This window comes from Lycium ferocissimum, chromosome 8 (assembly GCF_029784015.1).
Source record: "Lycium ferocissimum isolate CSIRO_LF1 chromosome 8, AGI_CSIRO_Lferr_CH_V1, whole genome shotgun sequence".
NCBI classification, from domain to species: Eukaryota; Viridiplantae; Streptophyta; class Magnoliopsida; order Solanales; family Solanaceae; genus Lycium; species Lycium ferocissimum.
This window is the reverse complement of record NC_081349.1, coordinates 39288664-39315069: the sequence shown is the minus strand read 5'-3', so window position 1 is coordinate 39315069 and position 26406 is coordinate 39288664. Positions and strand designations below refer to the sequence as shown.

Below are 26406 nucleotides of genomic sequence, written 5' to 3'. Positions count from 1 at the left end.
CCACTCATCAATAGTTTGACTCATTTATGACATCGCCTATTATCAAAATGACTCATCGATGCCATATTTCATTAAAACTGGTTTTACAATACCATATATGACAAGTGGCCTCCAACTAGATTATGGTTGTGGGTGGGTAAGGTGTATGGATCGGGTTTTTTATTAATTTGATATTTAAAATTGGGCTGGTTTAATTAAACGACGTAGTCCTCTAATTGGAGCCACGTGTCATATCTGGTATTATAAAATCGGCGTTAATGAAAAATGGCACAAATGAGTCATTTTGGTAACGGGCGATGGCATAAGTAAGTCAAACTATAGATGAGTGGCATAAATGAGCCATTTCCTATAGTTCGATGGTATAAATGAGCCATTTCCTATAGTTCGATGACACAAATGAGCCAAACTATTGACGAGTGGCATAAATGAGCCATTTTCGATAGTTGGATGGCATATTTGAGCCTTTTTTGTTGATTCTAACATAAAAAAAATTAAGTAGTGTAACTACATTTTAATACAACGAAAAAGGGGTCAAAACTACCCTAAGTAAGAACAATGACTCAAAAATGCCTCCTCCCGCCTATTGGATCAAATTTGCCCTTCCTTCCACTATTTTAGACCAAAGATGTCCTTAACATTAATTTACTTTAAAATTGTTCCTCCTTTTTACAAAAGTTTATGTGGAATATATGACTCTTTTAATTAAATATTTTATTGGATCACATGTAATTAGACTCAAATCCAACCCATTAAGCCAAGTCCATTTTTAAAAGACCCAACATTCCATTCTTAGGACCCGTTTGGCCATGAGAATTTCATGTTTTTGAGAATTTTTTTCACTTTATTTGAAAATCAAAGATTCGGCCACGAAAATTCCAAATATACTTTACAAAAAGTGTAACCAAACACAACCTCAGGTCCAACTTCAACTTCAAAATTCCAAATAAAATGAAAAAAATTGATTTTCATGGCCAAACACCTGCTTAAATTTATTTTGTTCCTCGATACCTAACTATGTGTTATTTCCTCGAAGGGCCAATTTACACATTATTGACAGTATACAGATAGAACAAAAGCCTGTCATCAACTCTCTAGATACTCCCACTTTCCTTCAATTCCATTTTTATCAGATCAAATCATCATCGTTCATTTTCCCGGTCCCGTCTGATCTAACGGTGATCGGAGATCGGTGAAATCTTAACGATGTTTAATTTCTTAAAAGGTGTCGTTAGTGGATCTGGTACAGGTCTTAAAGATCTACCGTATAATATTGGTGAACCTTATTCCTCTGCTTGGGGCTCTTGGATACACTACCGTGGTACCTCAAAGGTACTCCATATTCCTCTATAAATACACAAATTAAACACGATTTTGATCTCTTTTTTGCTACAAGTTGAAAAGTTGCTAAAATTTGTTGTTCTAGTGTTATGGATTGGGAATTTAGCATAGTTTGGATATTATATTTTACATATATTAGATCGTGCGATAAGGACTTGTAAAGGCATAGTTACTTCAGTAGTTAGATACACAAAATAAATATGATTTTGACATAGTATTTGATCCTGAGAAAATTGCTATATGTAGCATTTATTATGAGCAGTGTTAGTGTTTCGGATTGGGAATTTAGCGTAACGCTTATTTTTTATATAGTAGTAGTATCTTTAAATATTATACTACCTCCGGATCAGAAAAAGTGTTTACTTAGCCATTTGCACACCCCTGAAGAAAATACTAACTCAATGATAAAAATAGGTAATCTGACTAAACTGCCCTAATTAAATAAGTATTGGGATTTGATCACATAACACTTAATAGGGGCAAATATGGAAAGATAAGAGGGGCAAATATGGAAAGATAAGGTTAATTCTTTCTTGATTTGATAAGTGGACACTCTTTTTTATGTGGAGGGAGTAATACATTAGATCGTGTGATGAGGACTTTTGAAGACACTAATTTTGCGTAACACTTTTGAATATTGTCTCGGTTGCGCTTATACACAAACAAACATGTTTTTGACGTAGTTTTGATCTGTTTTCTGCTCAAGTTGAAAAATTGCTAGTTTTTTTGTTCTTAATTTCGTACGATAAAATGGGTTCGTCCATGTGCAGCGTTAGTGTTGTTGATTGGGAGTTTAGCACAACATTTTTGGATATTGTCTCAATTGCGCGTATTGTTGTCTTGTTGGTAGTATTTTTATGTATTAGATCATGTGATGAATTTTACTTGTTCGATCTTTTCTCAATAGTCACTTCAGTAGTTCAATACACAAACAAAGATGATTGATGTAGTATTGATCTCTTTTCTGCTCCAAGTTGAAGAATTGCCAGCATTTCTGTTTTTAGTTTCGTAAAAAGTGATGTGTTGTCGATTCGCAGTATTAGTGTTTTGGATTGGGAATTTAGCATAAAACTTTTGGATATTGTCTCAGTTGCGCTTATTTTTTATATAGTAGTACTACATTAGATCGTGTCATGAGGGCTTATGAAGGCACTATTAGTGTTTCGGATTGGAATTTAGCATAACACTTTTGGATAGTATCTTTATATATTAGATTGTGTGGTAAGGGCTTGTGAAGGCACTGGGATTTAAAATTGGCTGACGTAGTTTTGATCTCTTTTGTGCTCCAAGCTGAAAATTGCTAGCTTTTCTGTTTTTAATTTCGTACGATAAAATGTGTTGTCCATGCGCAGTGTTAAGTGTAAGGGATTGAGATTTTAGCACTACATTTTTGGATATTGTCTCAGTTTTGCTTATTGTTGGTAGTATCTTTATATATTAGATCGTGTGGTGAGGACTTGTGAAGGCACTGCGATTTAAATCTTCCAGATACTAGTACATGGAAGCTTACTTGTTCAATCTTTCCTCGTTAGTCATTTGATCATTTCAGTAGTTCGTAGAGATAATTATGTCGTTCAAGGAATCTAGAGAGTTTGAAAAGAGCGTCGATGCGTGCTTTATAGCAATCATTCTGAAGAAGGATGGATTAGCAAATATCAATGATTAAGAGATTAAGACCCATTATTTACAACCAAAAAAAGTGATTAAGACCCATTATTCACAATAAAAAAGTGACCATTATTCCAGAGGGAAGAATCGACAAGATAATTGGTGAGGTGCTTTATAATAGATGAAAGAAGGTACTAAATGAGATTGTGTCAGTCCCTCAGAATGCATATGTGGAAGAAAGTTATATTTAGATGTCGACACTAATGGCAGGTGAGGTTGGTGGGTTCTCAAGAAGATAGGAAGGGAAACTATCAATCAAAAAATAGAAAAAAAGAAGAAGAAGAAGAAGAAGAAGAAGAAAGGAAGGAAAACCAGTAGTCCTAAGCCGGACATCCAGAAAGCTTATGATATCATGTGATCTGAGAAGTTTTACATTTTGTAACAATGAAGATGTGCTGGCGATAGGAGGAGGAGGTGGATTAGGTACAGAATATCGATGGCAAAATTCTCTATATAGTACATGAGAGTCATTTTGGCTTCTTTGGTAGTTCCAAAGGACTGACGCAGGGTGAAACGATTTCTCATATACTACATCTTGGTGACGGAAGCGTTGAGCAAGATGATGGATAGAGTTGTAGCAGAACACTATTTTGGAGGTTTTTTTTAGATGACCGTGGTGTCCGAGCCAAGTTGCGTGCACCTCTACTAATTCACGGGATACCTTTCACTTCTCACTAGCAACATGTACCAGGTAACTCTGTCCACCAAGGCTAGGGCAGATGGGAAGAAATCACCTAGTGTGTCTTTTTTTAGGATTTGAACCCGAGACCTCATGGTTCTCAACCCACTTCATTTTGACCACTAGGCCACACCCTTGGGTGCCACTATTTGAAGGGTTTTACTGCCAGTAATGGGCAGGATAGTGACACGTCTCACATTTACTATTTGCAAATGATAATTCAGTGTTTTCTTTATGCAAATGAATCTCAATTAACATATATGAGACAAGTGGATTCCAAGCAGTTGTGGCAATCAATTTAAAGAAGTGTGAAATTATCCAGGTGGAAGCGATGCACAACTTCAAACTAGCACAACTGTTAAATTGCAGTAGGACACTTCCTATGACTTAGTTACGCCTGTTGCTAGGCGTGTCATATAAAAGTTGCATAGTTCATACTTAGATGAAGCACTTCTAAGTACAAAATTCTCAATTTCTTGATTTCCTTATGGCCCATTTCACGCTTTTCAGAAATTTCCTATCATAATAAATTTGGATGGTCTTGTTCTGTTTAAGTGTATGTTTCTCTGGAAAATAGAACAATATATGCCCTAGTTCCATTGGACAAAATACAATGAGAGATGTATAGGAAGGAAGGGTAGATGTGGTTTATACAGATAGTAGAATCCTTGCCATTGGACCACAAAATAATATTTAACATGGACGGGATTGTGACTGTAACTTGTGAGTTTCCATCTGCTTAAACATTATAAATCAATAAACTGTAAGATGTATCATAAAATTATTTAATGTAGACGTCTTAGCACCAGCTATATGCTATGTTGGCGTCATGTTCAGTTTTCCAGTATGCGAATTAGTTGGTTCACGATAAGCAATTCATTTTTGTTTCTCTCTTCAAACAGGATGATGGGACTCCTGTGTCAATATTTGCTCTCTCAGGAAATAGCACAACTGATGGACATCTAGCTGCTGGTCGGAATGGAGTCAAGAGACTTCGTACAGTAAGCTAATATTGTTTGTAAATTATGAGTTCATTGACACTTCACCTTACCTTATAATCAGAGTATTACTTCTCATTTTTTAGCTTATGGACATAGTTCGTTTCGAATTATTGGAGTCCTTGATGCTAATTTTTTCTCCTTTTTTTTTTTTCAGGTTAGGCATCCGAATATTTTGTCATTTCTTCACAGCACTGAAGCTGAAAATGTTGATGGTTCTACTACTAAGGTTACCATCTATATTGTTACTGAACCTGTCATGCCACTCTCTGAAAAGCTGAAGGAATTAGGATTAAAAGGTACCCAGAGGTATGAATTTACCGTGGTTCATTAATTTCTTACCATTCTATGCCTAAGATAGACTGATTACATGACTTACCTGAATTATCATAACGGCAGCATGAGTTAATTTTTGAGCAGTCATTGTATCAAAATGCATAATCTTCAACTTTTATTGCCAATAGTATCTCATAAGCTCCAACCTGGAATCAATATGCTTTCATAGTCATTTCCTGAATTTGGTATCTATAGTTCATTATAAGGCATCAATTTCATTTCCTGATGGTGGCAGGGACGAATATTATGCCTGGGGGTTGCATCGAATAGCCAAAGCTGTGAGCTTCTTAAATAACGACTGCAAACTTGTAAGTATGCTTTTGATTAAATTTCATTTGTTCCCCATGTTGAAGGAGTGCATCTATTAAAGCTACTTTCTGAGGAACGGGAAGTTCTAATATTAGGATAAAAATAAAATTGCAGCAGAGATTTGTTTATTGATGCTTCTTATGAATATCTAAATGGCTGAGCTATATTGATTTTTGGCGTTGCACATAGAGGTTACAACACATAAGTTGGATCCTTAGTTTCATTATACATTCCTGGATGCATCCAAGTGCTGCAGAGCTCTTCAAGCTTGGGCCAAGCATATCATGAAGCCTATACCTTTAAAGCCTGAAACATTTTCTTTCATCTGCGATCTATTACTTCTTTCATATTGGTATATGTTTGATGTCATTTAATCTTCTGCTTGCAAATTTTACTGGATCACTCGAATATTTGATGGATTATTTTGAGTTGCATTTTTACTAATGCAGGTTCATGGAAATGTTTGCCTGGCTAGTGTTGTTGTTACACAAACTCTGGACTGGAAATTGCACGCCTTTGATGTTCTTTCTGAGTTTGATGGACACAATGAATCTTCTGTTGGACCAATGCTGGTAAACTATGATTCAGAATTAACTCACTGGCAACATTTCTTTTCACTTTTATGCCATACCAAACCTCATCTTTAACTGTGAATAACAGGGTGGACAACTACAGATCATTTATTGGATCTCTATAGATGGCACTTGAAGAAAACATAGAAAAAATAGAAACCTACTTTTCTGTTTTTTAAGGAACACAGCACGACAAACTAATTATCCTTGAAACTATTTTTTGTATCCCTTTTTAGCTGAAGATTCATATTTTTCTTTAGAGGATTTATATAGTCTAGCCCAACTGATTTGGGATTGAGGTGTAGTTGATTGATTGTTGATGCTATTCTCCAGTATCTCATGCTTTACTGTTATTTTTCCTTGTTCCTTTGTCACAGAACAATACAGGTTAATTGTTTGTCTTTATTTGTGTCTAGCAATATGATTGGCTTATTGGTGCACAATACAAATCAATGGAACTGCTGAAGTCTGACTGGACGACAATCAGAAAATCTCCACCTTGGACTATAGATTCTTGGGGTTTGGGTGAGTCTGTTCTGTTTAATTGTCGTTATTATTATTTTTGATTGGTTTAGTTTTAGTCATTATTCAGTGGTCATAGAATGATAAGACTAACAAGTTTTGGCTCTCTGTTTTCCGAGGTTTCACTATAATGATAGTGGAATATAGATTGCAGTTATGGACCTTACCATGTCACTGAGAGCGTAAAAGAAAATCTAAAATGCTTTAACTTTCAACATTTCCTCGGCTAATGAAATGATTGCTTTTGCTGTACCTTCTTTCTTAGATATTATCATTGTTATAATGCTTGAGTATTTATATGGAGTCACCCTTTTCTGGATGCAAAATGGACTGGAGAGCTTTTCGCTAATCTATCAAACACTCTAGAGTTCTTACATGTTCTTTTTCAACTGCAAAGTAATTTTTTGATGCTGGGAATTGCTAGGCTGTCTTATCTATGAACTGTTTTCTGGTACCAAATTGAGCAAACAAGAGGAACTGCGCAATACTTCTTCTATTATAGTGAAGGGCTTGTGAAGGCACTGGGATTTAAAATTAGCTGACGTAGTTTTGATCTGTTTTGTGCTCCGAGCTGAAAATTGCTAGATTTTCTGTTTTTAATTTCATGCGATAAAATGTGTTGTCCATGCGCAGTGTTAAGTGTAAGGGATTGAGATTTTAGCACTACATTTTTGGATATTGTCTCAGTTTTGCTTATTGTTGGTAGTATCTTTATATAGTAGATCGTGTGGTGAGGACTTGTGAAGCCACTGCGATTTAAATCTTCCAGATACTAGTACATGGAAGCTTACTTGTTCAATCTTTCTTCGTTAGTCATTTGATCATTTCAGTAGTTCGTAGAGATAATTATATCGTTCAAGGAATCTAGAGAGTTTGAAAAGAGCGTCGATGGCAATCATTCTGAAGAAGGATGGATTAGCAAATATCAATGATTAAGAGTTTAAGACCCATTATTTACAACCAAAAAAAGTGATTAAGACCCATTATTCACAATAAAAAAGTGACCATTATTCCAGAGGGAAGAATCGACAAGATAATTGTTGAGGTGCTTTATTATAGACGAAAGAAGGTACTAAATGAGATTGTGTCAGCCCCTCAGAATGCATATGTGGAAGAAAGATATATTTAGATGTCGACACTAATGGCAGGTGAGGTTGGTGGGTTCTCAAGAAGATAGGAAGGGAAACTATCAATCAAAAAATAGAAGAAGAAGAAGAAGACCAGTAGTCCTAAGCTGGACATCCAAAAAGCTTATGATATCATGTGATCTGAGAAGTTTTACATTTTGTAACAATGAAGATGTGCTGGCGATAGGAGGAGGAGGTGGATTAGGTACAGAATATCGATGGCAAAATTCTCTATATAGTACATGAGAGTCATTTTGGCTTCTTTGGTAGTTCCAAAGGACTGACGCAGGGTGAAACGATTTCTCATATACTACATCTTGGTGACGGAAGCGTTGAGCAAGATGATGGATAGAGTTGTAGCAGAACACTATTTTGGAGGTTTTTTTTAGATGACCGTGGTGTCCGAGCCAAGTTGCGTGCACCTCTACTAATTCACGGGATACCTTTCACTTCTCACTAGCAACATGTACCAGGTAACTCTGTCCACCAAGGCTAGGGCAGATGGGAAGAAATCACCTAGTGTGTCTTTTTTAGGATTTGAACCCGAGACCTCATGGTTCTCAACCCACTTCATTTTGACCACTAGGCCACACCCTTGGGTGCCACTATTTGAAGGGTTTTACTGCCAGTAATGGGCAGGATAGTGACACGTCTCACATTTACTATTTGCAAATGATAATTCAGTGTTTTCTTTATGCAAATGAATCTCAATTAACATATATGAGACAAGTGGATTCCAAGCAGTTGTGGCAATCAATTTAAAGAAGTGTGAAATTATCCAGGTGGAAGCGATGCACAACTTCAAACTAGCACAACTGTTAAATTGCAGTAGGACACTTCCTATGACTTAGTAACGCCTGCTGCTAGGCCTGTCACATAAAAGCTGCATAGTTCATACTTAGATGAAGCACTTCTAAGTACAACATTCTCAATTTCTTGATTTCCTTATGGCCCATTTCATGCTTTTCAGAAATTTCCTATCATAATAAATTTGGATGATCTTGTTCTGTTTAAGTGTATGTTTCTCTGGAACAAATAGAACAATATATGCCCTAGTTCCATTCAGAAGTGAGATTAAACAAAAAGAGAACAAAATACAATGATAGATGTATAGGAAGGAAGGGTAGATGTGGTTTATACAGATAGTAGAATCCTTGCCATTGGACCACAAAATAATATTTAGATTGTGTGGTAAGGGCTTGTGAAGGCACTGGGATTTAAAATTAGCTGACGTAGTTTTGATCTGTTTTGTGTTCCGAGCTGAAAATTGCTAGCTTTTATGTTTTTAATTTCATGCTATAAAATGTGTTGTCCATGCGCAGTGTTTTCCGAGGTTTCACTATAATGATAGTGGAATGTAGATTGCAGTTATGAAATCTAAAATGCTGTAACGTTCAACTTTTCCTCGGCTAATGAAATGATTGCTTTTGCTGTACCTTCTTTCTTAGATATTATCATTGTTATAATGCTTGAGTATTTATATGGAGTCACCCTTTTCTGGATGCAAAATGGACTGGAGAGCTTTTTGCTAATCTATCAAACACACTAGAGTTCTTAAATGTTCTTTTTCAACTGCAAATTAATTTTTTGATGCTGGGAATTGCTAGGCTGTCTTATCTATGAACTGTTTTCTGGTACCAAATTGAGCAAACAAGAGGAACTGCGCAATACTGCTTCTATTCCAAAGGTATGCTGCAACCACCGATTGATTTGCTTCTCTTGATCACCTGTCTGATTTTGCTCTTCTTTATCTTCTGATGGATTTGAAAAATTCATTTCATTTGCAATTGGCTTATTTTCCTGTCTCACAGTCTCTACTTCCAGATTATCAGCGTCTCTTGAGCTCTATGCCCGCTCGCAGGTTGAATTCATCAAAGCTTCTTGAAAATAGTGGTAATTTTTTTGTTCGATATTATTTTTTTGTACATTAATTAAGTTGTTAGAACCTTACGGCTTACGTCATATGACTAATACTTCTCTCCTATTCTACTGTTAGACTGTTGTTTTCTCGCATGGTGATTGTGGATATTTATTTCAATAAGTTCTAGTCTTCTAGTAGCAGATGTGAGCTCAATATATGTTTGAAATGTGTTTTGTCACCATCTGCCTGTGGTCAACGTTTCAAATCTAAGGACTAGATGCTGAAGTGGGTTTTATTCTCCACAAATAGCTAATCATTAGTCATCATGGATAATTCAGACAAGGCTTTTCAAATCTGATCAATTTTACGATTTTCTTGTTCCTCAGTTACAACCCATGAGCATGAGGTCATTATTGCTTCTTTCAACCAGTTTTATGTGTTGTGATATATTCGTACGAAAGAATGATTGCGGAATTCTATACCACGCCAATCATGTCAGTCTTAAATTCCAATTGATATCTACTTCAGTGAATAATCATGTCAATTTTTTGTATTGTACTTTTGTCACGTTTTGTTTCCTAATTTTGGTTAACTTAACCCCTCACAAAAGCATTGCCGTCTATAACTTTATCTTATACCTGGCTGCATGATAGTTTATCAATTTTGTATTGAGGCACCTATTGGTTTGTCAATTAGGATGAATCAAATGGGTAGCCTTTTGGCATAACTAAATCAAGTGTAATATATATAGATGTCCATTTCCTTGTGTATATCGTACCTTTCCAAGTTTTCTGAACCTTCTTATGTTTTCATGTCTTCTATGAACCTTAATCTATCTTAATCAAATCAAGCCGTTTTGACTCATCTTAGTGGAATTCATTATGTGGAGCTAATGCTTGAGTCTCTTACTAATTTGATGCTGCTTCCGTTGCTCATTTTTCATGGGCACATTTATCGCTCTGACCGATTTTGTAATTAACCCTGGATTTATCTAGTTTTGTTACTCTCTTTTTACCTGACTTGAAGCGATAGTGTTAATACTCTGCCCAATATATCATTCACATGCCGGATATCCGCTAAAGATGCTAATCATGTATTGGCAGAATATTTCCAAAATAAGTTGGTGGAGACCATTCAATTCATGGAAATACTTAATCTTAAGGATAGTGTAGAAAAAGACGCTTTCTTCCGTAAGCTTCCAAATCTAGTAGAGCAACTTCCTCGCGAAATTGTGCTGAAGAAGGTAATCCTTTTTTCTTCCATTATGAATGCTAGCGACTTAAATAAAGAAAATGAAAAAATTTACTCAAAATAATTAAGTTAATTGCATGAGCAAATCCAATATTTTTTCTTTGCAGTTGCTTCCTTTGTTAGCTTCTTCATTAGAATTTGGTTCAGCTGCTGCTCCTGCTTTAACGGCTTTGTTGAAAATGGGTTCTTGGCTTTCAACAGATGAGTTCAGTGTGAAGGTTGAACTCTTTTCTTGCTCTATCCTTTTTCTTTTTCCCGAGATTAAGTACGTTTTGCATCAACCAGAGTGATTACGTCTTCTTTTTGGTGTTTAGTTTCTGTTTTAACTTGTATTTTGAACCGTGGGCATCTGTAATAGGTACTGCCTACAATCGTAAAACTTTTTGCTTCCAATGATCGGTCCATCCGAGTGGGTCTTCTGCAGCATATTGATCAATATGGGGAGTCCTTATCTGCCAAAATTGTTGATGAGCAGGTGTGAAAATATTAGATGAATTATGGCTATAATATTTCAAACGTACAGTTATACTTACTCGAAGGGAAACACTTAATAATTCAGAATTTCGTAGCACTTGGATGGTTTAATTGCCTGACAAAGCTTTTGATCAGGTTTATGCTCATGTGGCTACTGGGTTCTCTGACACATCTGCTTTTCTTCGGGAGTTGACACTTAAATCTATGCTTGTATTGGCTCCTAAGGTGTGTACATCTTGCATATAGGTCCTCCACTTTTATTCTAACATTTGAGAATAAATTTCTGGTTAACTGACCTTGTTGTGCGGCATTTTGCTGTATACCTGAACTAGAACATGCCATTGTACTTGATGCTTTGACTTTCCTTCTGTAAGTCTGATTACTGATGTATGCACTGGTATTGATACTTACCTTTATATGTGATGCTATAGTGCTTTTTGTTTCTTTGGTTGTTCGTCTGTAACAATATCGTGTTTCGTAGTGATTGAGTAAGTTGAAGTGTGTGGCCATTTCATCTAAAAGCTTAAGCTGTTATAGAGAGTGTACTTTTGTTTACTTAATTATGTCTTCAGCACGTCTCCTCACGTGCGAGCCTGATTCTTTTTCATGGGCTAAGCCGTGGAAACTCTTGTTTGATAATGGGTGGCGTTGAGACTCGAACTAAACACCTCAGCTTGCTCTGATACCATGTTGAAGTTTGTACCATCTCATCTAAAAGCTTAAGCTATTAGAGAGAGTACATTTTTATTTACTTTATTATGTCTTCAACAAAGTAGTTCCATATAGTGTCAATTCCTAGTATCACACTAACTAATGTATTTCCATAATATATTGCAGCTCTCACATCGCACTATATCAGGATCTTTGTTGAAATATCTCTCGAAGCTACAGGTGTGAATCTTACATGCAAACTACTAGTCTTCTTGTCTATAATTATTTCTTTGCTTCATAGTGTTTGAAATATCTGTTCAAGAAACAGGTATGTATCATACTGCAGAACTTATTCCTCTTGTCTAGGCTTATTCTTTTGCTCCTTAGGTTTTGCTTTTCTATTTGTGGTGTATGTAGGTTGATGAAGAACCGGCAATTAGAACAAACACTACTATATTGCTTGGAAATATTGCCGGTTACCTCAATGAGGGGGTAAGGAACTGTCTTGGTTATCATACCACTCCAGAATTTAAATAAGTGATAATTTTTAAATGTCTATTGGCTTTTTACTGGTAAAAGACTTTAAAATAGAACCTATCCCTCCCGAGATGTGTTTTACTTCTGACATGGTAATTAATGGAATTTTTCTGCCTGTAGACAAGGAAAAGGGTGCTAATAAATGCACTCACTGTTCGTGCTTTGCGTGATACATTTGCACCTGCCCGAGCAGCAGGTAACCATATACGTTTTGCATCCAGCTTCTTATTTGGGTCTGAGGCGTAGTTATTGTTGTTGTAATGATAATTTTCTTGAGTTCAATTTTTTCCTTGATATTCGTTTTGGATCTTCTCCAAATTCCTGAGTCTTTCTCTGCTTCCTCTTCCCTTTTTTGTCCTCGTTCCTCTCTCCGTAATATTGGATGTTAAATTTTATTTGGCAGGTATCATGGCTTTGTCTGCTACCAGCTCTTACTATGACGTGACTGAGATTGCAACCCGCATTTTACCCAACATTGTTGTATTTACCATTGATCCAGACAGGTATTCTTCTCTTAAATAGTTGCACTTATTGTTCTCAGAAAACTTGTCCTTGTAAGGACGTAGGATATCTGATATCAATCGAATCTGTTTATGCTAGTGTTTCAGAACATTTTCTTTCGGGGATTACTTTACATCTATGACGCATAGCTTGTTCGGCCAAGCTTCTAAAATCAGCTTATTTGAAAAGTGCTTTTCAAAAAATTACTTTTGGGGAAAAGCTACTTTTTTTAAGCTTCTGCTACTTACCAAAAACACTTATTTTCTCCCAAAAGCTTGGCTAAACACCTCATATTTTAAAATAAGCACTCTTGGCCTCCCGAAAGTTTGGCCAAACAGGCTATCAATCTCTAGTCGGGGTCAGCTGTATGAAACCTTACTATCCATATTGCTGCATTTGATCCCATTTCATTCCAATATTCAAAGGGCCACTTTCTGGGATTACTTTAGCTCCTATAAAAAATAAGAAGTTTTTAAGCTTTGCCATTACTAATATATTCAGAGTCAGGGAGCTTGCCCCGGTCAAAGAAGTAATGTTTAGATGGGCTTTTAGAAGACGAAAAGAAAGACGCAGGGCATGGGATGTTGCTCCACTTGTACTTATGTGGACTGTATAGAAAGATAAATTGGAGAGCTTTTGAGTGGATAGAGAAGGATCGTGTATGCTTGAAGAATAACCTCTTATACCTTATTTCTTCTTGGTGCATCCATGAGATCCCTATAAGCAATAGAAGATTAGGTTTTGTTGGTAGAAACCCATATTTTTTGTTGAGGCTTCTACATTTTGGTATACTTCTTTTGTATGGGTAGTTTTTGCTCTTTCCATGAAAGTTTGGTTACTTTATTGGGAAAAAAAAAAGGAGCTTTCCTCAGCACAAATAGATTACTGCCTACGCACTTGGAAATCAATGGCTTTGGTTCTCTGTGGTTTTTGAGCTTATTTGTTAAAAGCAGGCCTCGGTTAGGCTATCCGATAGGTATGATTGCCGGAATCCTCATGGTTGACAGTTTGATGGATGCTTAGGCTGACAGTTTCTACTATCAAGCATGGCTTCCGTCGCTGTCTGGATGATTATGGGCATTTCTGTATTACAAAATCTATCAGAAAGTAACACATGCTTGTAGTCATTAGAATGTGTAGGTTTTATTACTTTGTGGAGCATATTGCTCGTCATTGTGCAGAAGTCAACCCAATATACAGATAGAAGACTGGTAATCCTAAATAGCATCAAAGATGATCCATTTTGTTTGCCTGCCTGGGCATTGATTGTAGTTTCTGAATATTTTGTTGTGTTTGAGTTGCTTTGTTGTTTGGAGCGGATCAATTATTATGAGTAGTTGGAAAACTTGTTCTGATTATGTTGGTGCATATACTCTGTCATCATTTGTTTCTTTTCAATGGAACAGTGATGTTCAATCAAAAGCATTCGAAGCAGTTGATCAATTTTTGCAATTAGTCAAGCAGCACCATGAGAAGGTATTTTAATGTATTCTTTTTTATTTGATTTTTGATCTGCACATTAGTTGTCCCAACTTTAGCCTTGAGTTGAAAAGCTTGCCTTTTATGAAGTTGCCTTTGGAGCTTGAGAAAAATGGGTTTCCCCTTTTTTGAGCCATAAAACTTGGGGCATTAATCCCAGGGAGGCAAAAACACTAGGCGATTTCCTCCATCTCTCCAAGTCTTGGTGGACAGAGTTACTCGGTACCTGTGCTGGTGGGAGGTAGCAGGTGCCCCGTGGAATTAGTCGATGCGCAAGCTTGCGCGGACACCAGGGTTATAAAAAAACTCGGGGATTATTTCCTTCACGGACCCCTTAAAGATTATTTCCTAATAATATTAATTGTCTGGTATATTATGACCTGATGCAACAGTTTGGGAGATTTGGGACCAACAGGGGTGGATCTTTAATTTCAGGAGCTTTTGAATGGTTGAGAGATCCCTAGAATTGCTGGTTTTTTCAAAACTTTAGAACAGTTTAAAGGGACCAACACAAACGATGATAGATTGATATGGGAAAGGCATAGTAAAAGCAATTACACAGTGAAGTCATCCTACATAACTCTTAATAATATTGGATAACAGTCCTTTAATCTCTCTGTAAAGTAAAATCACCTTTTAAGGTAGCCGACTATATGGAGGGAAAGATACACAAGGTCTTTGAAGGAACAAACAGTCCTATACATTCTTTTTCTATTTGTAGTTTGTACAGCTGGGTTCATAACTTCATATATAAACGCACACACATACACCACTCATTTCACCGTACATATTAGGTAGTAATTCAAAGTTCTAGACGGTTCAGCCTAAATTTCTAGCTGAGCTTGAGATGACTATTCATGATCTATCTGCATTGAGTTACACGTGTATCGATGCTCTTGTTCATTATGGTGTCGTTTCTTCTACCATCTCATCCCTTCCCTGATTTTTCTACCATTCTCACTTGTGTTTCTCATCCTCTCCCTTATGCATGTTATGCACTCATTTCTGTGTTGTACTGTGTAGACTAGCACTGGAGATACCAGCACCACAAGCATGGGAACTTCATCAATTCCTGGAAATGCAAGTTTGCTAGGGTATGTGATTATTTGAGCATTTATGTGGTCATTTTGCTTCTATTGTAAAGTAATTGCTATACATTGCATTTGGCAAGTTGCTGCAACATAATCATTTTATCATCAGTTCCTTATAGAATTCCCCAGTTAAGCTTTATCCTAATTTGACAATAATTATCTAAAAATTTCTGTTAAGTTGTCATGATATGAAAATTTAGAGGGTGTTAACGAAGCATTAAAAATATTTCCATCTCCAAACTAATACTACAGGATTACTGTGAAGAACTGTTGAAGTATGTATCCGTTGCGTTTACGGGAGCTCTGTCATTCACCCTTTTCCTTCTACAGTTTTTATTTCCTGTAATATTTTTCAGTAATATGGCCTTATTCTCATATTGCAGTTGGGCTATGAGCTCACTGACCCTTAAAGGCGGTAAATCCTCTGAGCAGGGTCCATATGCTCCAGCTACCTCAAACATGCCTCCTACTTCTGCAGTCCCTGATTCTAGTCCAAGTATGCAGCTTACCAATTTATTTATTTTGCATTATGCTTCAGTGGTTGGCTGATAATGATAATTTTCGTGCTGCTTTATTCAAATTTTAATTATATGCTTATGAGGATGAACTCATCCCCAACTTGATACTGGTTTCCGAATTAAACAGTTGCAGATAGTTCGAGTATAACGCCAATTCATGTTAGTTCCGGCATAGATACGACAGATCAGCCTGTGCCAGTATCCCCAACATCAAATGATGGATGGGGAGAACTTGATAATGGAATTCTTGAAGGTCATGACAATGACAATGATGGTTGGGATGACATCGAGCCGTCTCCCTCTCTAGCAAATATCCAAGCTGCTCAAAGACGTCCTGTCTCTCAACCAAAATCACAAGGTAGTAGCGAAGTCTATTAAACTATGTGTTCTAGTAGAGGTTTACATTCTTGGACAGTATGAAGGAAGTCACGGTTCAGTTACATGGTATGACTGAGAGGCGCGGGCAGACTAAATTCAAAATTAGATGAGGGTGATGAACAAAGAGATTGCTGGAACTCATAATTGTAACTTCATAGATATTGCCCATCAGAAACTAACATTTAACTAAATCCCGCTATCCTCTTTTCCCCTTCAATGAAAATGGCAAGATCCATTGGGAAAAATGAGACAGAAAACTAGGAAGAAGCTAGAAGCAAATTACCTTGTCTGGTTATTAGATCATTCTAATTTTCTTTTTTGTTTTACTTTTTCCAAATTCTTACAATATTTGTTTCAGTTTCGCGAGGAAGCATCACAACGAAGGTAAGCAAAAATGAAGATGAGGACCTGTGGGGATCTGTTCCTGCTTCTGCTCCCGCTCCAAGAGCTACTTCTCAGCCATCAACCACTAGAGCAAGTAGAACAGTTGATGATGATGACCCGTGGGGCGCCATAGCTGCCCCGGCTCCTTCATCAAAGCCTTTGAATGTGAAAAAAAGTGGAGCACTTGACGATAGTGACCCTTGGGCTGCTATTGCAGCTCCTGTACCGACTACTAAAGTCAGACCTTCAGTTGGGCGAGGCCGAGGAAATAAACCTGCAGTTCCTAAATTGGGTGCCCATAAAATAAACCGAACATCGTCTGGAATGTAAATCACAAAATCAGAACTAGGGTCAACACTGAAAGAAGACTTCATGAGTCACTGTAAAATTTAACCCTCATTGCGTGAGTAATAGTTCCAACTGAAAATGCAATTGAAAGTTGTGTTTGTTTCTAGATGTATTTTTTTTAAAAGCATCCTCTAAAGGTTCTTTGGGAGGTGAGTATCATTTTTTGCCATTGTCTAGACATTGTAGTTTTTACTCAGAATCATTGATGCAATTCTTTGTAGTTAACGGAACTCATTACATGCAAGTTTCAACGTTGAGGTTTTTAGTTTTCTTTTCTGTAGGCAACTGAATCAGCAATTTTTTTGTATTATTTTTTATTAAATGCAACATGAAATATGAATGTACTGACAATACTCGAACGACCAGTTGCTTTCAGATCTCTGCTTGATTGTGTGGAAAGATAGTAGAAAGTAATTTATTAGCCTATACTTTGGAAAGATAGTGGAAAGTTTCATTCTAATAGGTTTACCAAATAATAAAGAACACATTATCTACTATATATATCAGAGAATTAAAATTACAGTAGCTATTCAGCAAAACGTTGGACGATTTTTTTTAAACATATCTCGTCTAGTTTTGTAATACTAATGATTTATATTCCTACAAAAGAGTAAAAATTTGGTTTGCGAGAAGTAACAAGGGGAATTGTGTTTCTTATAGTATTGTTTTAGCCTGTTAATTGCTGAAAAATTAGGAAGGAGAAAGAGTTTGACATTTAATTAAAAATATTCAAAAATAGGGATGAAATACGCTACTCTGTTAGGACATAAATAACCTGTCACTCTGTGTGAATCTTGAAGTTCAATATTTAGCAAATATGATGGGTTCATTCAATACTAAACTTCATTATTTGGAATATCGAAAACTTGTTTAACGGGTATTTCAAGTGAAACACTAGTAGTTATTCACATAGTTTAAATTTTACATGAACTTAATGTCCAAACATAAAAGCGTTCAACGTGTCAATCTTTAAATATTTTCGATAATTTCAACTTCAATTTTCTTTTAAACCTTAACAAATTTTTGTCACAAGGGCTATTAAAGCGGGCAATTCGCAGAATTGCCCTTCGTTTGGGGTGGTCTTTAAATTTTGCCTCATATTTGAAATCTTTAAATTTTGCTCCTTCGGCTTAAAACCCATAGGTTCCAGGTTCGAACCCACACCTATCAAAAATTTGAAAAAAATTCGAAGCAAGCAGAAGTTAAATTTCGCTACGCCCCCGCAAGCATACACTTGTGAAGGAATTACTCAAAGTTATCTTTGGACCCAGATACTTATGCCTTATACTTTCATAAGATGTGGTCCGCATAACTTTGATAATTCCTTCACAAAAATATCCGGTCCCGCATAAAGTTTGCCCATTAAATTTTGCCTTATAAGGCAAACTTTGTTATACCTTAAGGAAAACTTACGCCTTATGCATACTTTTAGTTATGTTTTATGGGACACACTTTTAGCTAAGGCATTACTAAAAGTTTCCCGAAAAGTTAAAAAAATATATATATATGCTTCAAGGGAAAGTCTTCTCCCACGATTTTTTATTGTGTTCAACTAAAAGTCTCCGGGGGCGTACTTTTAGTTGTGTTCAACTAAAAGTCATTTTAAAAAAGGTACTTTTAGTTGTGTTTAAGTAAAAGTGTCAGCCCAAGTGCAGACTTTTAGTTGTGTTTAAGTAAAAGTCTCCACAAGAAGAGCGGACTTTGTTTATATATATATATATATATATATATATATATATATTTACTTTTCAAGGTAAACTTTTAGTTATGCCTTAACTAAAAAGTATGCCCCAAAGACATAACTAAAAGTATGCCCATAATGCGAAAGTTTTTCTTAAGGCATAACTTAAACTTTGCCTTATAAGGCAAAGTCTATGCATTAAGGAAAAGTTCTTGCCTTATAGGGCATAATTTTGTTATGCCTTAACTAAAATTTCGCCCCATAAGCATAACTAAACTATGTCCTTAGGAAAAATTCGCATTTACGGGGCAGACTTTTAGTATGCCGCATCCGCATAACTTTAGCTTTCCTTAAAGATTGTATGCTCTGATCCCAAGATACTCTCCCCCGATCTGCCTTGCGAAATTATTTTTTTATTTTATGTTTGAGCGGGGGTTCAACCCGTAACTTTATGTATTTGCCCACCTTTTTCAAGCGAAGGCACAACTTAAAGACCACAAATATGAGGGGCAAAATTTAAAGACCACAAATTTGAGGGGCAAAATTTAAAGACCACCCCAAAAGAAGGGCAGTCCGCGCAAAAAAATGTATTAAAGCATTACTACTTTTTTCATTTTTTTTTTTTGTGCTGAGTGCCCTTCAAATGCACTGGTCTTTAATTTTTGTCCCTCAAATTGGTGGTCTTTAATTTTTGTCCCTTTCGCTTAATACCATGAGGTTTGGGGTTCGAATCCCGGCTTCGAAAAAAAAAAAAACAAACAAACAATTTCGCAAGGCAGAGTTTTGTAGCATAGTTAGTTCACCCCGTCGGCAAAGTTAAGCCGATGATAAGGCAAAACTTTGCCTTAAGGTAGAGTTTTTTTGGCATGCCTGAAGTTAAAACTCTACTTTAAGGTAGAGTTTCAAACTCTGCCTGAAGGTAGCAAAATTCTGCTTGAGACAGAATTTGCGAATCCAAACTCTACCTTGTGATTTTTTTTTTATTTTTAATTTTTTTAATTTTTGACTGAGCGGGAGTTCGAACCTGAAACCAAGGAGTTCTAACGAAGGGCAAAAATTAAAGACCACCAATTTAATGGACAAAAATTAAAGACCACCCCAAAATAAGGGCATTCCTGCGAATTGCCCTACTGTTTTTTCTTGGTTTCCTGTCCGATGTTCGATACCCGCATTGGAGCCCAACTATATCCGGATACGCGCCGCATAGGGCCCATTCGGGGGAAAGCGCTCTCTACCAAGGATTTTTCCATTTACTGCCATTGAATGGAAAAAGTTTTCCCCACTCTACTAGCCAAAAGTTTTCCCCAAATTTTCTGCCAATATTTCATTCGTGGCTCCTCCAAAAGGTTGCCATGAAATAGTTTTAGTGACTGCCCTTATAGTCGACACAGATATGTGCTAATTTTTTTCTTTCTTTCTTTACTCCCCATTTTGGAGGAAGAAATGTGCTAAATTTCTCTTTCTCGCTAAGAAAAAAATTTAGTTGCAAAAGTTTTTGTTGTCATGAGGCTACTGGCAACTAATAAAAAGGGATCAAAGTGAAGCTAATGGTCTTAAGACAAGATTATCCTAGAAGAAATCAATAATCACCTAACTAATCATTTTGCATTAAACATCAAATTCCAAAAAGCAGTATATATTTATATATTTTAAGCAAATAAATGCAAAGGGAAGACAGAAAGCTACATACATATTCAAAAATGAACTAAAGAGAAAAATAGTTTTACATGGATATGGCAAGGTTAAAGTAAACCAATTCTTTAGATAGCTGAAGTGCTCAGACCACTATTCAAATGCTTAAAATTGTAATACTATATAGAAGTTTCCTATTCCTGTATCACATGCATCTAGTACATCTAGTTCTCACCCTTTAGTGTTTCCCTATGAAATATCTTACCCTTTAGTGTTTCCCTATGAAATATCTTCAAGAAAATGGACAAAACTTTTGTTTTTACCCCCCGATAATTGTGGTGTCCGGATCAGGTCGCACGCACTTCGACTAATTCTTGGGATACCAGCTATCTCTGTCTTTATGTTAACTCTTATCCAAATCATCAAAACCATTTTCTATTTTTCTGCTTATGGTTTTTCCATCCCGCGACTTCACTGCCTTCTCATCATCCCACTCATCGTCCCAACTCTCATTCCACCCTTCAGCGGTACTTTCCAACTTCATGGAAGATTGAGATTCGGGTTTTCCCATTTCAAGTTCTTGATATGCGACGCCATCAAGATGTCGATCCTGTTTTCTCAACTTGCAGCAGATGAATATTCCTCCAATAAATAGAGCTGTCATACCTAGTAAGTATGCCCCATTAGTTGGGGTCACATACATTGTATAAGATGGCAAGTAGCCTTGCCATACTGAACGTCCGATGTCAATCGTGCATTTCCCAGTTCCAGCGTCAAGCGTAATCGATGAGTTCCCTCCAATTTTAGATGAGATATTAATCTGATTAGAAAATGAGAAATTGAAAAGGAGGACTCAGAAGCAGAAAATTAGGTTCATTTTAATGCTTTGGAAGGTTGAACAATATATTTATACATTACTTATCACTCAGCGAAAATTAATGTGATTCAAGTTCAACTAATGTCAAGTTCATTTCTAAGGCATAACTAAACATTTACTGTAATAAACTTATTGCTTTGTTTCAGTATTTGAACAGTATTTCCTGCACTGATATACCAAAAAGTGATTATACCAAATTCTCGGAAACTCACCATCAGATCAATTCATTGAGATACAATAATCTCTAGGCCCTCAAACTATTATTTTCTTTTATTTAGGCACTAAATTCATTTTTGGATTTATATTGACCCCTTTTGTTAGTCTTCCATCATAAATCTGCTGAAATCAAGAGAAGGGGGAGGGGCTACTTGCACATTTTCAGAACTTTCGGGAACTACAAACTCTGCTCACTGTATTTTCTTTTTGTTCTTTTCATTAGGTTCTGGTTATATTCATAACACATCACCCTATTTTTACCATTTAACTGTTTAAGTTGGTCTGAGAGTTTCTCACCCTTTCCACATTAAGTGCATTTTTCTTCTATTATTGACACGACATGGCACAATTACAGCTTACCGAGGACATGACCTTAGATAGGAGGGTTTGGAGGACCCAAATTAGGGTAGAAGGCTAGTAGATAGTCCGTTATCTGGCCTTATTAGTAATCGCAGATTTAACATAATTTCTTATGCTCCAATTTATGCTATTATCTACTATTTCTGTCTTGTCATTATCTCCGTGGTACCCGTGTCGATTGCATTATTTTATTTTATATTATTGCTTTTCCATGTCGCTTTGAATTTCTTAGCCTTATCCGACTTTTTTTATGCTTTTATGCTTTTCTTGAGCCGAGGGTCTTTCGGAAATGTACCGTCCTACCTTGGTGAGGGAGTGGGGCGTCTCACGTCTGTTTACTCCCTTCCCTAGGACACGATGATGGACTTTACTGGGTTGTTGTTGTTGTTGTTGTGTTGTTGTATTGACTATCCTTAACGTGATTAGCTGTTTAAGTTGGTCTGAGAGTTTCTCACCCTTTCCACATTAAGTGCATTTTTCTTCTATTATTGACTATCCTTAACGTGATTTACAATAGAAGTATTAAAACCTGTCCAACTTTCGCCTTGTCATTTTGTAATCATAAAATTTGTCCGGCTAAAGCCAGCCGTTCAGAAAGGAAGAGTTCTTTTACCTGCTTGACATCATGTCTTGGTATCTGAATATTCTCATAAGTTTTTTTTGCAGGTGAAACATTGACCTTGAGCATCAAAGTGTTTTCACCATTGTTCTGGACGAGCAGAAATGGTTCCTCATGTCCTACATGAAAACAACGTAAGATTTATGGTCAAGCCAAATTCCAGGTGTTAAGACACGAAATGATCATTTAATAATAACATAATCTAATGTAAGAGAAATAGCAGTACTAGAGAATATAGAGGTTTGCAATTATCCAACGTTCTCCTTGTTGCAAATTAAAATGACGAGCAAATAATAAAGATCAACAGCAAGTCAATTACATAAGAAATATTACGAGAGAAGAGGTAAACAAAAGAAACCAAAAGGATGGATCAAAAAGCCAAAATACATAGTTGCATTTGGTGTCACTGAGAGAAGAACCAGATCCATTTCAATTCATAGTTTCATTTGGTGTCACTGAGAGAAGAACCAGATCCATTTCAATTATTTCCTACACAGCTACACTTAATAGATGGAGACAACAGATTCTTCACATGTATCTTTTCTCAGCAAGGACTCACCTTCAGCGGCTATCACGAACTAAAGAAAAAGAATATCCGAAAAGAAAAGAACAAATGGAAGAGCAGAAGAGAAAGTGTACTAGAAACTTCTGAACAAGCGGACGCCAGATGCAAAACTTGAAATTAGTATGAAATCTGTATTACAAGAAGTTAAAAGTCCAAGAAGCTTGGGATTTGGATCAAAAGAAAACACATTATGTTCTTTAGAGTTTAGAAAAGGCAGCAAATTTCGCCCTAAGTGCCAGCCTTGACAAGAAGGTCCAGCAAAGTGCCAGGAAAATTGTTCAGTCTTCTGTTGAATTGGAACCCAGGTTACTAGATTCAGGACGGACCTGAGGCCGTGTTTTGGAGCGTGTCTGGAAGCTTAGAACAAAAAAAAAGTACTGCTCAATGACAAAGAGACACTAACTGCAGAAACTTGAAATCATGAGAATCTAATCAAATCTTGTACGGATATGTGGACTGCTAAACCTAGTCTATACTCTATAGCAAAGCAACTCATGACTAGCATCCAGGTATCTTTCAGATTTTCCACTTTAAATTTTTCATCGCATTTGAGTCCCAATATTGTAGTTTCACTTAACTCTCAAATATGGAAGTTCCAAAGAATGTCTACCATCTTATCATTATATTTTTCTTCTTTAATACTTATCCTCCGATATGTTATGACCAGATGCTAATTACAGAGACAAGGAGAATATAGCAAAGCCTAATAATATTGTCAACAGCACAGTGTGTGCATGGGGAGAGCTACAAAAGTCAAGGAGTGACTGGAAACTCTTAAGTAGTATCTATTCTGTTTTCTTCAATGTTTCAGAATTTGACGTGAGGCAAGTCAATTCGGAAGCTCCTCGAATGCAACCTAAACTAACACTAATTTATGCATAATACCACCAATGTGATATGCTGATTATGTCGGATATAATTCTCTGCTTAGTTGAAACTTGCAATGTCAAATAGCTTGCTTTTCAAGGGCGTCCACAATTAGCTTGGACTATCAGAAGCCATTAAGATGACATAAAAATATGATTTGATAGATTTACGCAGTCAAGTTCATCTAAAATAAGCTATTACTCAAAGCTCATTGCAATCCCGTCAAACATCTAAGCTGCTCCTTAGAATCCCACCTTGCGCTTTAGTTTAAATGCGGCTTTTGAGCCACATTGACATGAACTAGCCAGAAAAATTACAGTATTTTTTTCATATCAGTACATATCCTTATAATTTATCCATAACAGGTAAAGGAAAAGAGAGAATAAATATCATAATGAAGTGCTACGCTTTAATTCAAGCACCAAATGTCACTAAACTTGCAATCACTTTAGCGATCTCATAGTTTGTTTGGCCAAGCTTTTGGGAAGTCAAAAATGCTTAATTTTTGAAAGCTGAGGTGTTTGGCCAAGCTTTTAGGGAAAAGATTAAGTGTTTTTGAGTAGTAGCAGAAGCTGTTTTTCAGAAGCTAAAAAATAGCTTTTCCCCCATAAACACTTTTGGAACCTTGGCCAAGCACAAATTACCGTGGTAATATTGGCAAAGTGCTTTCAAATTGATTATCCAAATACGAACTACTGCCCTCCAAAAGTATTTCTTTTAGAAACCACTTCTAACAAAAAACACTTTTCAAAATATGCAGATTTTAAAAGTTTGGGGAAACAGGCTATAAATGTCGATCAATTAATCAGCAGGTTTATATTCAGCAAAGACTACCACTGAACTCAAATTACTCAACCACAAGGAAACTACTATATATAATAAAAGCAGAAATGGAGAATTACCTTTCTGGGCAGAAAAAAAACAGGCAGTCATACTGATATGATCATCCTGACACTTATTAGACGCTCCAGCACAGGTATCCCTAATAAAAGCCGCCGTTGGTTGACCTACAGGGACTTGATTAATACCTGAATTCACGTTCGCTGCAGCTACAGAGCTTGGTGATGGGGCTACCTGAATAAAATATATTCTTTAAAATTACACAATCAACCAAGAAAGAAAACAAAACAGAAATATTGTCAATATTAGTATAAGGGCAGCAGGCCTCAGCTTCAGGTAATAGCCTGTTCGACCAAACTTCGAAAATTCTTTATTTTGAAAAGTATTTTTGGTCACAAGTATTTTTCAAAAAAGTATTTTTGAAGATCAGATGTTTGTGCTTGGTTAATCAATTTAAAAAACTCTTTCCCAAAAGCATCTGAAAAACAGCTTTTGCTACCTGAAAGCAACTTATTTTTCTCTAAATGCTTTGCCAAAAACCTTTTAACTTTCTAAAATAAAAACTCTTGACCAAACATGCTATAAACATTTTTTAAAGAAAAATATACATATAGAGTGGTGCGTATAAACCTGATTATCTAAATGTTCGAAATGGTGTACAGGGCGTGCATTAGATTGCTCCAAGGAAACCAAAATTAACGTAATCAGTAACACAAACAATCTCCAGAACACCATTTTTTAAAACTCGGGAGTTTATGATGGACCCTTTGGATTATTTGGGTCTCCAAGAATAGCCAAAAGGGTCATAAATTTTGAGAAGTGAAAATGGAAAAGATCAAGAATACACTAAAAGAAGATATCTGGAAGTTTCAAAGAGAAAGGGACAAACACACAGAAAAGAGTTGACGGAGAAAAAGATGAAAACACAAATGACCACGTCAACGACGGAATATATAAGTTCTTTAGACCAAGTAAGTCAATGAGAAGATACAAAATTCTTCAAACCAATGAAAATTCTTCAAAGAGTAAAAAATCAGAAGGGTTAATTACAAATTGTATATGTATAAACGAAACTGTGCTCTTAGTTTTCCTCTTCTCACATTTCATTCATTAGAGTAATTTTCCTTAACGTACGTAGTTAGTCAATGAAATTCAGAACTAATGAAAAATCTTCAGTGTAATAAATCAGGGGTTTATTGAAAATTGTATATATGTAGAGAGGGAGTTGTGCTCTTCTTGTTTCTCTGTCACATTTTATTTGTTGAGTACTTTCCTTTAACGTACGTAGTTAGTCAAAAATGGCATGCTTTTTTTCATGGTTTTCAACGTCCCGTTCATTCCGTGGAAAAGTTCCTTGACTTAAGCTCACCATGCCTATTCCCCTACGCCATGACAACATGACCTTTCTTCTCAAGTCTCTGCCTTTATTTTGAAGTTAGCTCTGACTTTTCATGTGGAGTTTAGCTTCTAACCAATTAAACACACACACACACACTTAAAAAAAGAAAAAGAAAAAAAAAGGAGAGTCATTCAAGATTGTGGTGGAGCTGTAAGTATTTTTGTATCGCTTAATAAGAGGTTTTGAGTTACTCGTAGGCACGCCTGGTTGATGATACGCCGATAATGGAGATGCCTTAATTTAAATCTCCCGCCTACAATAAAGAGATTTGCCTTCCGGATTGAACTCGTCACATACGCATGGTTTAATGCAGTGCGGCTATCTCTTT

General features: G+C 36.3%; 2 protein-coding genes across 2 annotated transcripts; one reads left to right on the top strand and one right to left on the bottom strand.

The window, feature by feature from the left end:
* Positions 1-1078: 1078 nt before the first annotated feature.
* LOC132068411 (uncharacterized) lies at positions 1079-17266 on the top strand. The gene is made up of 21 exons (XM_059461983.1): positions 1079-1329; positions 4588-4686; positions 4841-4992; positions 5255-5327; positions 5778-5900; positions 6317-6425; positions 9157-9236; positions 9361-9442; positions 10514-10653; positions 10769-10879; positions 11020-11136; positions 11271-11360; positions 11973-12026; positions 12204-12278; positions 12444-12519; positions 12727-12826; positions 14231-14300; positions 15327-15397; positions 15778-15890; positions 16040-16270; positions 16649-17266. The coding sequence occupies exons 1-21, from the start codon at positions 1204-1206 to the stop codon at positions 17002-17004; spliced, it is 2448 nt and encodes an 815-aa protein (XP_059317966.1). The 5' UTR covers positions 1079-1203; the 3' UTR covers positions 17005-17266.
* A 3393-nt stretch (positions 17267-20659) lies between these two features.
* Positions 20660-25875, bottom strand: LOC132068410 (uncharacterized). The gene is made up of 4 exons (XM_059461982.1): positions 25310-25875; positions 24742-24913; positions 22402-22526; positions 20660-21155 (listed from the first exon to the last, which is right to left on the bottom strand). The coding sequence occupies exons 1-4, from the start codon at positions 25412-25414 to the stop codon at positions 20739-20741; spliced, it is 819 nt and encodes a 272-aa protein (XP_059317965.1). The 5' UTR covers positions 25415-25875; the 3' UTR covers positions 20660-20738.
* Positions 25876-26406: the final 531 nt, after the last annotated feature.

Bases quoted from the DNA above. Each gene is read 5' to 3' on its own strand.
- LOC132068410 (XM_059461982.1), bottom strand. From the start codon at position 25,414: ATGGTGTTCTGGAGATTGTTTGTGTTACTGATTACGTTAATTTTGGTT. The intron at 24,914-25,309 runs GTTTATACGCAC...TATTTTATTCAG, and splicing joins TCGAACATTTAGATAATCAG to GTAGCCCCATCACCAAGCTC. The intron at 22,527-24,741 runs GTAATTCTCCAT...GTTTTCATGTAG, and splicing joins TTTTTTTTCTGCCCAGAAAG to GACATGAGGAACCATTTCTG.
- LOC132068411 (XM_059461983.1), top strand. From the start codon at position 1,204: ATGTTTAATTTCTTAAAAGGTGTCGTTAGTGGATCTGGTACAGGTCTT. The intron at 4,687-4,840 runs GTAAGCTAATAT...TTTTTTTTTCAG, and splicing joins GAGTCAAGAGACTTCGTACA to GTTAGGCATCCGAATATTTT. The intron at 15,891-16,039 runs GTATGCAGCTTA...CGAATTAAACAG, and splicing joins AGTCCCTGATTCTAGTCCAA to TTGCAGATAGTTCGAGTATA.